At 40.8% G+C, this 14,002-nt stretch overlaps 1 protein-coding gene across 2 annotated transcripts in view; it reads right to left on the bottom strand.

The window, feature by feature from the left end:
* The window catches only part of Dync2h1 (dynein cytoplasmic 2 heavy chain 1), a 215,906-nt gene that overhangs the window by 163,528 nt on the left and 38,376 nt on the right, over positions 1-14,002 (bottom strand). For both annotated transcript variants that reach the window (XM_048429223.3, XM_048429224.3), the window contains exons 29-33: positions 7,465-7,577; positions 5,799-5,918; positions 4,220-4,370; positions 1,694-1,899; positions 540-722 (exon numbers count right to left, since the gene is read on the bottom strand). In XM_048429223.3, the coding sequence (XP_048285180.3) occupies positions 540-722; positions 1,694-1,899; positions 4,220-4,370; positions 5,799-5,918; positions 7,465-7,577 (773 nt within the window). The remainder of the gene's footprint in view (positions 1-539; positions 723-1,693; positions 1,900-4,219; positions 4,371-5,798; positions 5,919-7,464; positions 7,578-14,002) is intronic.

The raw sequence follows: 14,002 nt of genomic DNA, 5'->3' as shown, positions 1-14,002 counted from the left end.
ATGGGTTAAATTAATATGTAAGAGTTAGCCAATAAGAAACTAGAGCTAATGGGTCAAGCAGTGATTTAATTAATACAGTTTCTGTATGGTTATTTCAGGTCTGAGCTAACGAGCAGTCAGAACGGCCAAGTGGTCTCCCTGCAACAATCAGCTGTACTTTTACAGTATAATGCTTGTGGTCCCCAACAACAAACATTCATTACACATTTTAAAATGTTTCTTCACAGTAATTTTCCTTAGTAAAGTTTGAGAAATGTACTATGTACAATCTTGCAACACTGTGTCAATTCAAACCAATTTTTGTGTTTAATTGATTAAAACTAGGATGATTTTAAATTGAATGTGGTAATGTATGCTTACAAAGCTGACATTTGAGATAATGGGACTACATAGTCCCAGGAGTTCGTGGTCTTCAGAGACAATAAAGCAAGATATCACCATTAGTCAGTCAGCGATTTGAAAACAAAATCTTCCATATGAATGCACAAGAAAAATAACCCAAACATTTAGCAGTATGTTTTCACACTTATTGTTTGTACCTCGTCACAATTAAAAACTAAAACTTGTCTCCCAAGAAGTCCGCCTAGCGCCTTCACCGACTCAGTTTTCCCAGTTCCAGCAGGTCCATAGGGATTCCCTCCAAGTCCCATCTTCATGGCTTGAGTCAGAGTTAGGTAGCATTTGTCTGTCAATGGTGTATAAACCAGCTTGGGAGTGTTACCCTGCATAAGGGAAGCATGCCGTTAGCCCACTCATGTTCTATTCCACCCAAGGTAAAAAGCGTCATATGCAACAAACAGGTTTAACTGTTTAACACAGAAGACATTCAAAACTTTTCTTAGTTAATAAATTCAAAAAGCAGAACCTGGAATAAAACAAGTATTATGTCTTATCGTGGCCTGGAAGACTTGACCACGGTCAAGTTTCCAAATAGTCTCTTTCATTCTTAATGAGGGCACAAGACAATGCTAAGGACAAACATCCAAATATGTATTATGCAGCTAACATGCCACTTCATACTTGTTAACTCACATAACTTACTTCCTGGGGCCCCAAAGTAAAAATAAACTTTAAAATTCTCAATGATTAATTTAGAAAGTGATTCTCAAGTTTTCTATGCTATAGGAAGAAGACACTCCAGCTCCTCCAGTCACATGTAGGATGTGTCACCATTTCCTTGCAGGAGGCCAACTAACTGCTGCCCAACACGATTACTCCAATGGCTGCGTCATTTTGATAGAAAATGGGAGAAAGGATACAATTGGATTTTTTAGAACAAATTATATGCATTAGATTATTTATCTGAAAAAAATCTTTTCCTTGCCAACTGAAACAATCAGGTAACACATCCTATCCCATTTATAGTGACAGCACTGTGACAAGACACAAGCTCCCCTGCTCCACTGGAGCTGTCTATGTACAACTCTCTGGAGTTAAAGATAATCTCAACTTCAACGTGAATGCTCCTCGTGGGAAGCAATCATCTCAACAAAGGCAATGTGAAAATTTTTGTAAGTAGAATAATGTTTCACTTCTTCTTTTACAGAACCTTGCAAATTCTGAAACAAAAGACAGTCAAAAACATACTGAAATAGAAGTAATTATGTCTTCCAGTAGCAATCGCCTTTAAACAGTTTCTGCTCCCCCGCCCTCCCTGCCCCCAAAAATCAAATGCTTCTACCAAGTGTCTTACCTGGTACTCGTATGTATACTGAAGTTCAGAATCCACCATTTGAACATAACATGTATGGTCACTTTTCATATAGAATCTAACTTGTTTCTTCCAAGCCCAGTCATCAGTTGTATGAACTTGAACTTGGTTTAATTGCTTCACAATATCAATATTATGAATAATATCAAGAATTAGTGCTTTAAGCTTAAGCTCCAGAATGCCTGATTCTACACATTAAAAAAAAAGGCACAATGTTAGTGAGAGTTGCATCCTGTGCACATGTGCTATGTCAAAGACTCTAAACGGTGATTTCAAGATTCACTGCAATATGGTGATAACATGAGTCATATAAAACCGACAGTCAACAAGAAATAGCAAAACTGCAAAAGGCATAAAATTCAGTAAGATGGGGGAACCCAAGAAAGGAAGCACACCCTGTCCTTTTCTAAATAAAAGCAAAAACCCTGCATTCAATGGCTCTCATGGCTCAAAAGTAAAGAGCAGGCAAACTAGGGGTGAGAGCCCGAGTCACAACTGCTGAAATGCCCACAGGAAAGCTACAGTCTTTGTTATCCTGAGTCCCAGGCCGTAAAGTCAGAAGCTGAGCCTGGGACAAAACAGAGCTCTCGCAGGCCTCTAGCTAAAGTCTGAGAGGCAGGAAATGTCTCAGGACACATAAAACACTGACATGAAGGACTCAGAAAGACTTAAAAGTTCAGTAAGAAGGTATCATCCCCCAAAATTTGAGAAGAAATCCTTGAGAAAAGGATTTATTTTCTCAAAAAGAAAATCCAAGAGAAAAAGGCAAACCCCACTTATTCACTGTCCTCTGTTCTCTCATTAGTAGCACAGCCAACAGATGCATTCGGAACACACAAGAGCATAAACAAACAGAAATGGAACTTCCAGGCCACAGGACCCAAAGGAATGTAGAGAATGCCTAGTATACAACAGAGGAGAGGACACGGATTTGCTCATAAAGTCCACGCTGCCAAGAGGCAACAGACACTTCAGGAACTGCCACTGGCAATCACACACATACCACACATGGGCTGGAGCCAAACAGCAGAGTCTGGAGAGACACTGGCACTGCAGGAGCCACAGCCCAGGCCTTGTGACTCATGTCACTCAATCAAAAATGTCCACTTGCACCTATGAGTCAAGCAAGACGCAGACACTCATAACAGATATGACCAGGACACATTTCACAATTATTTAACACTCACAGAAGCCAACCATTTGAGTCTACATAGAAACAGACAACTGCCTGGCACCAGTGCCACCACGCAGCAATCAGAAACAGCTATGCAAGACTTTAACCACAGTTTAAACAGTGCCCCACCAAGCTGGGGGTGAGGACGCACTGTATGATCCAGCACTCAGTGGGCTCATCTGCTTACATGAGGCTTTGCCTCAAACAACACCACACTCCAGAAGATAACCAGCACTTCGGAAATGAATGGGAACAATGTCAACAAAGAAAACAATACATGAAGAAATAGATAGAAATTTTATAGATGAAAACTATAAACCAGATTTTCTCTAACTGCAATTTAAATGCATATAATACTTTTATTAAATCTTTTAGAATTTACTATAATGTTTTGATTATATCTACCCTTGCTGCTCCTCCAGCTCCTTCCAATTCACTCTCCATCTCTCCAACCCATCTCCCATCTCCCAACACATTCCCCTTCTTATAAAAATATTTGCTTTAACATATGTAATAAATATATTATATATAAGAACACTGTTTATAGACAGTTGACATCACTCGTCAGAAAACACAAAGTGAAACTAAAATGAATTGATGGTACTTCAGGATGTTGGAAGAAATGAAGTGCTAACCCATAACAACCAATGAAATACCCCTCATAAAGGTGGAAGAGGGCATTCTTAGGAGGATGCACACTACTCTATGTCAACAGTTAACAGTTACTGAGATGGGAAAAATAGCACCAGAAGGAAGCCTGGAGCACGCACTGAGCTATATCTTTTGAGTCCATTAGTTTTTTTCCTCTCAACTCTTTAAACTGCATCTGAGAGTAAATCAAAAACTAAAATCTCATGGAGTGTCCGTGTATATAAAAGTAACCTGAGAGAGGGATAAAGAAACTTATACGGGCAAAGCTCAACTTTTCACCTCAAGTAGAACATACTGATTTTGAGTACGAGATAAAACGTATAAGCCAGACATTGTGGCACACCTTTAATCCCAGCACTTGAGAGGCCAAAGCAAGCAGATGCCTGTGTTTGAAGACAGACTGGTCTACAGAACAATTCCCAGAAAAGCCAAGGCTGTATAGAGAAACCCTATCTCAAAAAAACAAGAAAAGAAGAAACAAAGACAGAGAAAAAGGAAAGGAAAGGAAAGGAAAGGAAAGGAAAGGAAAGGAAAGGAAAGGAAAGGAAAGGAAAGGAAAGGAAAGGAAAGGAAAGGAAAGGGGCAAGAGAAGGGAGACTTAGTATACTGTAAGTCACTGGAGGACGGAGTGGTAAGTGCAAAGCACTCATGACAGACACCAAGAGAAAGTTCAGTCTCCATACCTGAGTTCCCTGGGTCCTCGGAACTTGTGTCAACACTGGTATAGCGCTCTAGTTTAGCTACCAGTTGTGTTTCAATCTGGTGGAGGCTGTGGTCTTTAATGGCATTTTCTACATCTTCAGTAAACTTAATCTGCTCTGCCAAGCACAGTATCTGTTACAGAACAAGAAAAATTACTCTTCATGTGTATAAAGTTCTGCCAATGCATCTTTGCCCTATATTACACATACCAATGTTACTAAACAAAACACAAGATGATTAAAAGTCAACATGAGCTGGCTATCATCTTCCATCTTCATATTATAATATAAAGAATGATAGGAATAGTATAATTTTAAATTAATAGCTAAAATTTACCCAAGGAAAAAGTTTTCCACATGAAATGGTATCCTGGTTTCACTGAAATTTTAGATAAGTTCAGGCAGTTCAGGACTTAAAACAGAGCTAAGTCATTTTGTATTCTGGGCTTCCATGAGATTACTAGTGCACACATATTACAGGTATTGGCCCTTAACACATACATCCTCGTTTTTCTTTAAACTATTACTAAAAACCTTAAAAACTTCCTAGTTTTCAAACTCTACCTCAGCACCAGTTCCAGAATTCTAAAAAGTAAAGACAAAGACTAGATTCAAACAATATTAAAAGATTTTTGGAGAAATGATTTTAGTTACACATGAAATCGTATCCCAGTATCACTGTTTTCACCCTCTCAGGGAAAACCCCTGAGAGCTGTTTGGATTGGGAGGGGCCAGAATCAGATCCTCTACCACAACTTCCATTCCGTTAAATAAAAAAAAAAAAGTACTGCGCATACCCTTTCATACATGTGCATCACAGCACATGTGTGAGTTCAGAAGATAGCTCCCACAAGTTAGTGCCTCCCCTCCACCCTGTGGGCTGCAGGAATCAAACTCAAAACATCAAGCTTGGTGGCAAGATGTTGAATACATAGTTCTGTAAGAACTAACACACATTTCAATGCTTACCTAAGAGCTAAACCACTAAGGGCCTACATCTGTTAACATTGATCTGGCTAAATCCTAAACAAAGCAGCACCCTGAACCCAATCATTATTAGTACTCCATCACTCTACAGCCAAGAACAAGGAAGATAAGGTATCGTATCTAGAATCCAGTGCTGCAGGGATGCACTGTTGTTAACGCTGATTTGCAGCCATCTCTATAACCCACCATGAGGCCTGGCTTTGAGACTCCTGGCCAGTATTCTAGGTCAGTGTTACTGTATTTCATCTAAGTTCCTCCCAGCTCCAGCATCTGAGATGACCCCATGAGAAGGGCAGAGAGATGGGACAGCCGTGGTACAAACCCTCCTCTTCAGTGACCAGGAGGCAGAACATCAGCTTCTGCCCAATTCCCTCCCCCTAAATTTCCCCCAGGAACTGATGGAGCCTGCAAATAGCCTGCTGTTGTAGTTTCATCCTCCCTTCAGGGCTGAGGGAAGACGACATGAGTATGTGAAAGAATATATATTGTTGGTAAGTACTGGACAAAGGATATAAGTAAAAGTTATCTGAAGCAGCTGGCCCGTGCCTAGCATACCCCAGCAGAGTGCCCTCACCTGGGAAGGGAACAGAGACGGGTCGATAGCACCCTGTGAACTCCTCCCAGCAGTAACACACTCTTTCAACAACTGTTTCAAAGTTTGCTTCATTTCCAAAGCCAAATCATTCAACCATGCCTGACAGTGAACGGAGAAAACAGCAAGGATGAGTCATGAAATAAATACATTCTCTGCCCAACCACATACCTTCAGCAAAGACGGGATGTGAATTCTTGGAGACCACACTCCGCAGATGCACTATGTGCTGGATCATTATTATTTAAATAGTTTTGTTGTTGTTGTTGTATCTTTTTACCTCTTGAGACAATGTTGAGTGTGAACACGCACACTGGGGGCCAATACTGAGTACCACTGACTGGTCTGATATAGAAACCTGTGCCCAAAGGGACCTCACCAATTCATTATTACGACAAACCTATATAGTCCCAGGTAAACAGCTAGCTGAGCCTTCTGGTATTCTAGAGATCAGGAAAGTTCAGCCACAGAAGGGGTTTGTCATTAGGAAAATATACTAAAGGAGAGATTCATTAGGGTGAACATACTACAGGACTTTTATGCTGATTTTGCTTCAATGTCCCAATAATACCTTTATCTGCTCACTTGATTATAGGTAACATGATAAAATGTAAGCTAGCAGGTGTGTAACTTGGTGACAGAACCATGCCTAGCACGCACAAAGCCCTAGTTTGTTTCTTAGCACTGCCCACTACATTCCCACACACATACACAGCTAAATAACAATAGCTACGAAGAATAACACTATCAATCACTACTGAACAGTTTACCATACACAGAAATATATGCATGAAAACTACAGTTGTAGCTCTTCATCCTTTCCTAAGTTTGCTCTAAGCTCCAGTTTTCACTCATCTGTAAGCACTTGCCAGTACTGAACACAGTTCAAAGCCACCAAAGCTAAAAGCTGAAAACCTGAAGCTTGGTGTGGTAGTTTGCTCAAGAGTGTGAGGCAGGGGGCTGACATGAGTCCAACCTGGTGCACATGAGGACCACGCAAGCTAAAGCTTCACAAGATCCTGTATGCAAAACGGGAATCTCTCATTGTAGGCCACAGAGAGTTCTTCTGCTAATCACAAAAGTTTCCAGAACCTCGACTTCCACTGTACTGCCTTACTGATCTAGTTCATATCTTAGATCCTAAGCTCCTCCCTCCCTCCACTCAGCCAACTGAGGGAAAGAAAAACACTGAACTCATAACCAACGCTGAAATGCTTGAAATCCAATAGGAGCTGAGTCTGAGCCTGACTCACTACCAATCAAAGTGATACAGCAACTGCTTCAAATCATCTCACAAAACTCATAATAAATAAAAATCCCGAAGACTTAATAAATGTTTTACAAACTGACTCGTGCATTTAAAGCCAAGTATTGCATTAACTTTCAAAAGAATGTCTTTGCAGCAACAGCTAAGATCCCATTTCCTTTGTGCCACAGAACTGACACAAAGATTCAGATGCAAGGACTTTTAGTACTTTCTACTCCAGAACTAAAGTTCTTTATAAAATTAAATGCTGTATTTCAAAAACTAAATATCCAATCTTTTTAATACCACAACTTTTGGGACTTCATAAGACAAACATATTTTGAAGACTCAGTGAACAGATACGAATTTCATACGGCTCACTCCGTGGACTCGGCTGCTCACCTCCACATTATTGGACAGGAGAACTTTGTTCTTAAAAGGCACAACTTCTCCCTCCAGCGACTTCATTGCAGTTATATGTCTGGACTCCTCATCAAAGCACACACTGTTAATGCCTACAACACAAAAGCAACACTTTGGGCTCAGGGTACAGTTGGGCGCACAGTGCTATCCCATCAAGCACAGGGCTCTGGATTACACCCCCAGCACCGCACACACAATAACTTAATTGAAAACAGCAATGTAAAGACAAAGAATTAAAGGATAAGGATGCATTGCTACCTACACTCACACCCCACATATACTATATACTCAGACACAAGAGGATTATAATGTACATGACATAACATATATAGTAGTAGCCCTTGTATTAAATGTGTTAATAGTGAAGGGAAGTAAGGAAAAATACTGTCATTGGCTATTCTCATTACTAATTTTAAATATTATATTAACATCTAACCATAACAACATTTACTGATGGTTCTACTATTGATATAGATACCTGGCTTGTATGTAAGTTTAGTCATTAAATTTCATCATTTTCCAGGAAGAAAGGCATTCTAATCAACTAGCACACAGTAATGCATCAGAACACTTAACTCTCATACATTCTTGGCAGTGTACTAGAACATCACAATCTCTTTGGACTATGACAAGAAAGTTTCACACAAAGCCTAAATAAACATTTACCTTAACTAAATGTTTAGATACTTTTTAAAATATATATCCAAAAAATATATGAAAGTTAGCAATGGTTTTATTTATCTTAACCCAAAACTGAAATAATCTAAAAGTGCAAACAGTAAACAGATAAATTCATTATCAGGAAATAGTTTTATTTATGTCAGTTTATTTATGTCAGTTTATGTCATGAGGTGACCAGACAAAATACAAACAACTCCAAAGCCACTGAGAAAATAGATAAAGACATCACCATGACCCTGGCTAACCTGTGGCATCAGCCCAACTATACTGTGTTCAGCAGCCCTAGGTATGGTATAATCATTATTCTAAACCAAAAACACTACCTATTAATGAGCACCTAAGGTACACATCACCAACAGCTGTGCAGCAAGATTCCAGGACCTGAACTTTTTTCTGGCTTTTATCTAATGCATCACACATATGAATATCATCCTAAAGGGGGTGGGGGAGACATAGAGATGATTCTACTACACAAAGTCCTTGAAATGTCAGAAACTGGTCTGTACAAATGGGATCAGTGGCTGTCTGGGCAGTGGAATGGGAAGAAGATTGATAACATGAGGGAATTCTCTGGGCTCATGAAAAGGTTATATATCTTAAAGTGGTGGCTACACAAGTACAGTGAGTACACAGAGACATGCCTACAGTTTCAGGTTACAAGCACTGGAAACTATATCATAAAAAAGAAGGTACAGTATTTGAGGTTCCATGGGCCAGGTTCTCTATCAATGACAAATCAGAATTCAGAACACAAAAGCAACTATAACCAATATGGAAAGCTAACATACATGATCATGTTTCAATAAAACCTTTTATTTTTTTTGGTTTGGATTTTTTTATTTATTGATTTTTATTGAGCTCTACATTTTTCTCTGCTTCCCTCTCTTCCTCTCCCCTCCCCTTCAACCCTCTCCCACGGTCCCCATGCTTCGAATTTACTCAGGAGATCTTGTCTTTTTCTATTTCCCATGTATGTCTCTCTTAGGGTCCTCATTGTTGTCTAGGTTCTCTGGGATTGTGATTTGTGGGCTGGTTTTCTTTGCTTTATGTTTAAAAACCACTTACAAGTGAATAAATATGATAATTGTCTTTCTGGGTCTGGGTTACCTAACTCAGTATGATGCTTTCGAGCTCCATCCATTTGCCTGCAAATTTTAAGATGTGATTTTTTTTCCACTGTGTAGTACTCCTTTGTGTAAATATACCACATTTTTCTTATTCATTATTCAGTCGAGGGGCATTTAGGTTGTTTCCAGGTTCTGGCTATGACAAACAAAGCTGCTATGAATATAGCTGAGCACATGTCCCTGTGACACAATTGAGCCTCCTTTGGATATATACCCAAAAGTGTATTGCTGGGTCTTGAGGAAGGTTGTTTCCTAATTTTCTGAGAAATTGCCATACTGATATCCAAAGGGGGCTGTACCACCTTGCACAGAAGTGTTCCCTTTTCCCCACAACCTCTCCAGCATCAGTTGTCATCAGTGTAATTATTCAGCCACCTGTACGGCTGCACTTCTGGGTCCTAAGGCAGGCACATGTGGGCGGACCCTTGGGAACAAAGGGCCCACCTGACACACATGCACGCATGTGTGGTTACCTCCACCCTCGACTCAACTAACCCCATGTGCTCATGCGTGGGTCGCCCACCATCTGTGTCATCAGCGTCTGACGTGCTCACGCAAAACCCCTGTGCACATGTACAAGGCATAGGGGTCGCCCGTCATCAGCGTCTGATGTAGGCACGCCTTCACATACACACGCATGTGCTAGAAAGCCTTTAAAAGCTGGACGTGCCATCTTTACCCCTCTCCCCCCCACACACTGCACACCATTTCCTGGGGCCCATGAGCACATCCCTCTTCTTTAATAAACTACTAAATGGGTTTGTTTTTGTCTTGTGTCCTTTTCTCACTCGCATCAGACATTTCAATCAGTGTTGTTGATCTTGGCCATTCTTTCAGGTGTAAGATGCAATCTCAGAGTTGTCTTGATTTGTATTTCTCTGATGACTAAGGATGCTGAACATTTCCTTAAGTGTCTGTCAGCCATTTTAGATTCCTCTGTTGAGAGTTTTTTGTTTGGGTCTGTATTCCATTTTTTTTTTTATTGGATTATGTGTTCTTTAGATGACTAACTTCTTGAGTTCTTTGTATATTGTGGAGATCATACCTCTGATGTTGGGTTGGTGAAGATCTTTTCCCATTCTGTAGGCTGTCGTTTTGTCTTGTTGACCGTGTCCTTTGCTTTACAGAAACTTTTCAGTTTCTGGAGGTCCCATTTATTGTTTCTCTCAGTGTCTGTGCTGCTGGGGTTATATTTAGGAAGCAGTCTATAATGACAATGCATTCAAGTGCACTTCCCACTTTCTCTTCTATAAGGTTCAGTGTGGCTGGCTTTATGTTGAGGTCTTTGATCCATTTGGATTTGCGTTTTGTGCATGGTGATAAATATGGATTTTCATTCTTCTACATGTTGATATCCAGTTATGCCAGCACCATTTGTTAAATATGCTCTCTTTTTTCCATTTGGTATTTTTTTGCTTCTTTGTCAAAAATCAGTTGCTTGAAGGTGTGTGGATTAATACCCGGGTCTTTGATTTGGCTCCATTGGTTTTCCTGTCTGTTTTTATGCCAATACCAGGCTGTTTTTAGTACTGTAGCTCTGTAGTAGGCTTTGAAATCAGGGATTGTGATGCCTCTAGAAGTTATTTTATTGTACAGAATTGTTTTGGCTATTCTGGGGTTTTTACACTTCCATATGAAGTTGAGTACTGTTCTTTCAAGGTCAGTGAAGAATTTTGCTGGGAATCTGTAGATTGCTTCTGGTAGGATTGCCATTTTTTATCCTGGCCAGTGGGATATGAACGGTGGTCCCTGATAAACCTAGGGAAAAGGAATGGAGGGGCGAGAGACACGAAGAATGACAGCAAGACAGTATTTCTGATCAAGCCTCTGAGGCTGTTATACAGCAATGGGGCAATCTGGGAGGGAAGGGGTGTCAGGTCTGCTGGAATTCAGGCTTGGAGTAATCCCTAGCTGAGAGGTAAATATTGAGGGTCAGTAACTGTTGACTAACAAAGGAAATGCTAATGTTTCCTAAAAGCCTGGTGCCTGCAGGTCTCACTAGGCTAATGTCCTCTGTAGGGGACTTACCCTGCAAAGGTGAATATCTTACTTGTGAACTTAAGATGGCTGTAAACAAAATACAGATCTCAAAATACAGGTCTTTGCTTCCAGCAATTACCTACAAAAGAGTATGGAAGATCTTTTCACTTTCTGGTGTCTTCTTCAATTTCTTTCTTCAAAGATTTAAAGTTCTTGTCATACAAGTCTTCCACTTGTTTGGTTATAATTACTCCTAGATATTTTATGCTACTTGTGGCTATTGTGAAGGGTGATGTTTCTCTGATTTCTTTCTCAGCCCTTTTATCACCTGTGTAAAGGAGGGATACTGACTTTTTTTGAATTAAAAAAAAAAAAGTCTCTTGTATCCTGTCCCATTACTGAAAGGTGTTTATGAGTTGTAAAAGTTCCTTGGTAGAATTTTTGGGGTTATGTTATGAGTCTGTAAGGACAAAACCTAGATGAGTCTGTTAGGATAAGTCTGGGGCAAGTCCAGGAGAAACGGCACTAGCAGACATGTGTGCAGTGATGCTAAGAGTGACGTATAGGCAGACAGGAGTGTTAATCTGGAGTGTGACGCAGGGAAGAGTGAGGTAAGGCTGAGGAATAGTATATAAACTCAGGCAAAAAGACCACAAGACATTCTCAAGATGATCTGCTAGAGACTCTGTCGGAGAGGCGCCAGAAAAACTCTACAGCATCGAGAATCAATCAATCAATCAATCAACGAGACATTGGACCAGAGATCTTCCAAGAGCCAGAGAACAAGCTCTTGCCTGCGGATCAAGACTTGCTGATCCAGAGGTCTACGTCGAGAGCCACAAACCATCATCAGGTTGTACACCCCAGTGCCTTATTAGATAGAATATAGTAATGCCCTACCTAGGATTTAGATATATATACGTGCTTGTGTGGTATTGCTTGTGTGATATTATACCCTTGCCTGTGATGAAGATACTTGCTTATTGGCTGTGACAGAACAATTGTAAGACCTTGAAGTGCCTATACAATAAATGTAGTTCACACAAAGCAGAGAACTGCTATTCTGAGTGTCATTCACTTGCAGACCTCTAAGTGAGGTCAGAAGGCCCACTCAGTAGAGCTCATGACAGTTGGCGTAGTTGGCAGGATTAGCAGTGAGCGACCTCTGCTGGTGGTAACTCTGAACTACTAGTATAGGGACCAATTCTCCCTGAAATCAAAAGCCTCTCATATCCGAAAAGCCCTGTGCATATACCTCGACGCCCCGAAGCCAACTGCTGGGAAGTGCTAAGATTTGCTCTGGCATCACCAGTAGGAAGAGCGGGTGGATGCACAGTGGATAACGCCAGGAAAACCCCTGAAGGAATCCATCCAAAGGCACTCTAGCCAGACGCCAGTCTCCTATCATGATCCCAACAGGTGCCAGACTCCTACCGTTGCTCTGACAGGTGCCGGTCTCCTACCAATGCAGTAAGGAGCGGGCTAGTCAGTTGCATAGCAGTAAGGAGCGGGCTAAACCTGAGGCAAGGAAGGCCGGAGGAAGGATATTCCAGGGAGAGTGAAGAAGGAATGAGACGCTGGTTGTCCAAAAGAATAGAGAGAAGGGCGGACATTAAATTCGAAAAATTGATAAAGGCACAGCAGATCTCCAATTGGTCTTGGTACTGGTGAAAGAGAGAGGTTAAGGTGCTATACTGGTTGGCAGGAATAGTGTGGAAATGAAGAACCTAGTTAAAAAACTAAAGGGGCTGCATATCTCCCCAGTAACGGGTAAGGAGCCTGCAGATCAGGTAGAACCCAGGTGGATGAGTACAGCGAAAACAGTGAAGGATAGAATCGGTATGAGCTCAACCGAAGTAAAAATAGAACTAACTGATCCAGATACAGTCACTGCAGTGATAGAAAATGCACCTTGGAAGGAGGTGCCAGCAATACTAATGAAAATTGTTCAAGATGTTGATAAAGACGGATGGGCAAAAGGCTAGCCATGAACATGGTGAGGAAACAGAGAGACCTGGCCAGTCCCTCTGACCCCACCTACTCTTTCCCTGTAGTTACAAGCACCAAAAGGACTCCACCTACTCTTTCCCTGTAGTTACAAGCACCAAAATTCAAAATGCCATAAATTACGCCGAATGGCTCTGCTCCGAATCCAGGGATAGAGATTAGAGAGTCCAGACCATATAATCCTCAGGAACTGTCAGACTTGAGGAACGATTTCGCCCAGAATGGTGCCACAGATGCACAGTACATGGTCAGATTATAGGGAAAAGGAGCAGACACAATCCTACTACACTCCACCGAGATGAACAGAATTAAAGGTATTATAGAAAATCTATCAGTTTTTGGAGCGCTTCAACAGACACTAGAAACAGCAGCAGGTGACACACACCCATTACTAGACTAGATAACAGCAGCATGGAGGCTGGCTTTAAACTATCATATCTTCAGCAAATAGTGAGAATTTGACTTCTTTTCTGATTTGTATCCCATTGATCTCCTTTTGTTGTCTTATTGCTCTAGTTAGAACCTCAAAAACTATATTGGATAGATATAGAGAGAGTCGACAACCTCATCTTGTTCCTGATTTCAGTGGAATCTTCATTTAGTTTGATGTTGGCTGTTAGCTTGCTGTATATTGCCTTTATTAGGTTTACGTGTGTTCCTTGTATCCCTGCTTTCTCCAAGGCCTTTATCATGAAGGGATGCTGTATTCTGTTGAAAGCTTT

Source organism: Myodes glareolus, chromosome 4, assembly GCF_982192425.1.
Source record: "Myodes glareolus chromosome 4, mMyoGla1.1, whole genome shotgun sequence".
Taxonomy (NCBI): Eukaryota; Metazoa; Chordata; class Mammalia; order Rodentia; family Cricetidae; genus Myodes; species Myodes glareolus.
Note: the sequence above shows the minus strand (reverse complement) of the source record. Positions and strands in the feature narration are given on the sequence as shown.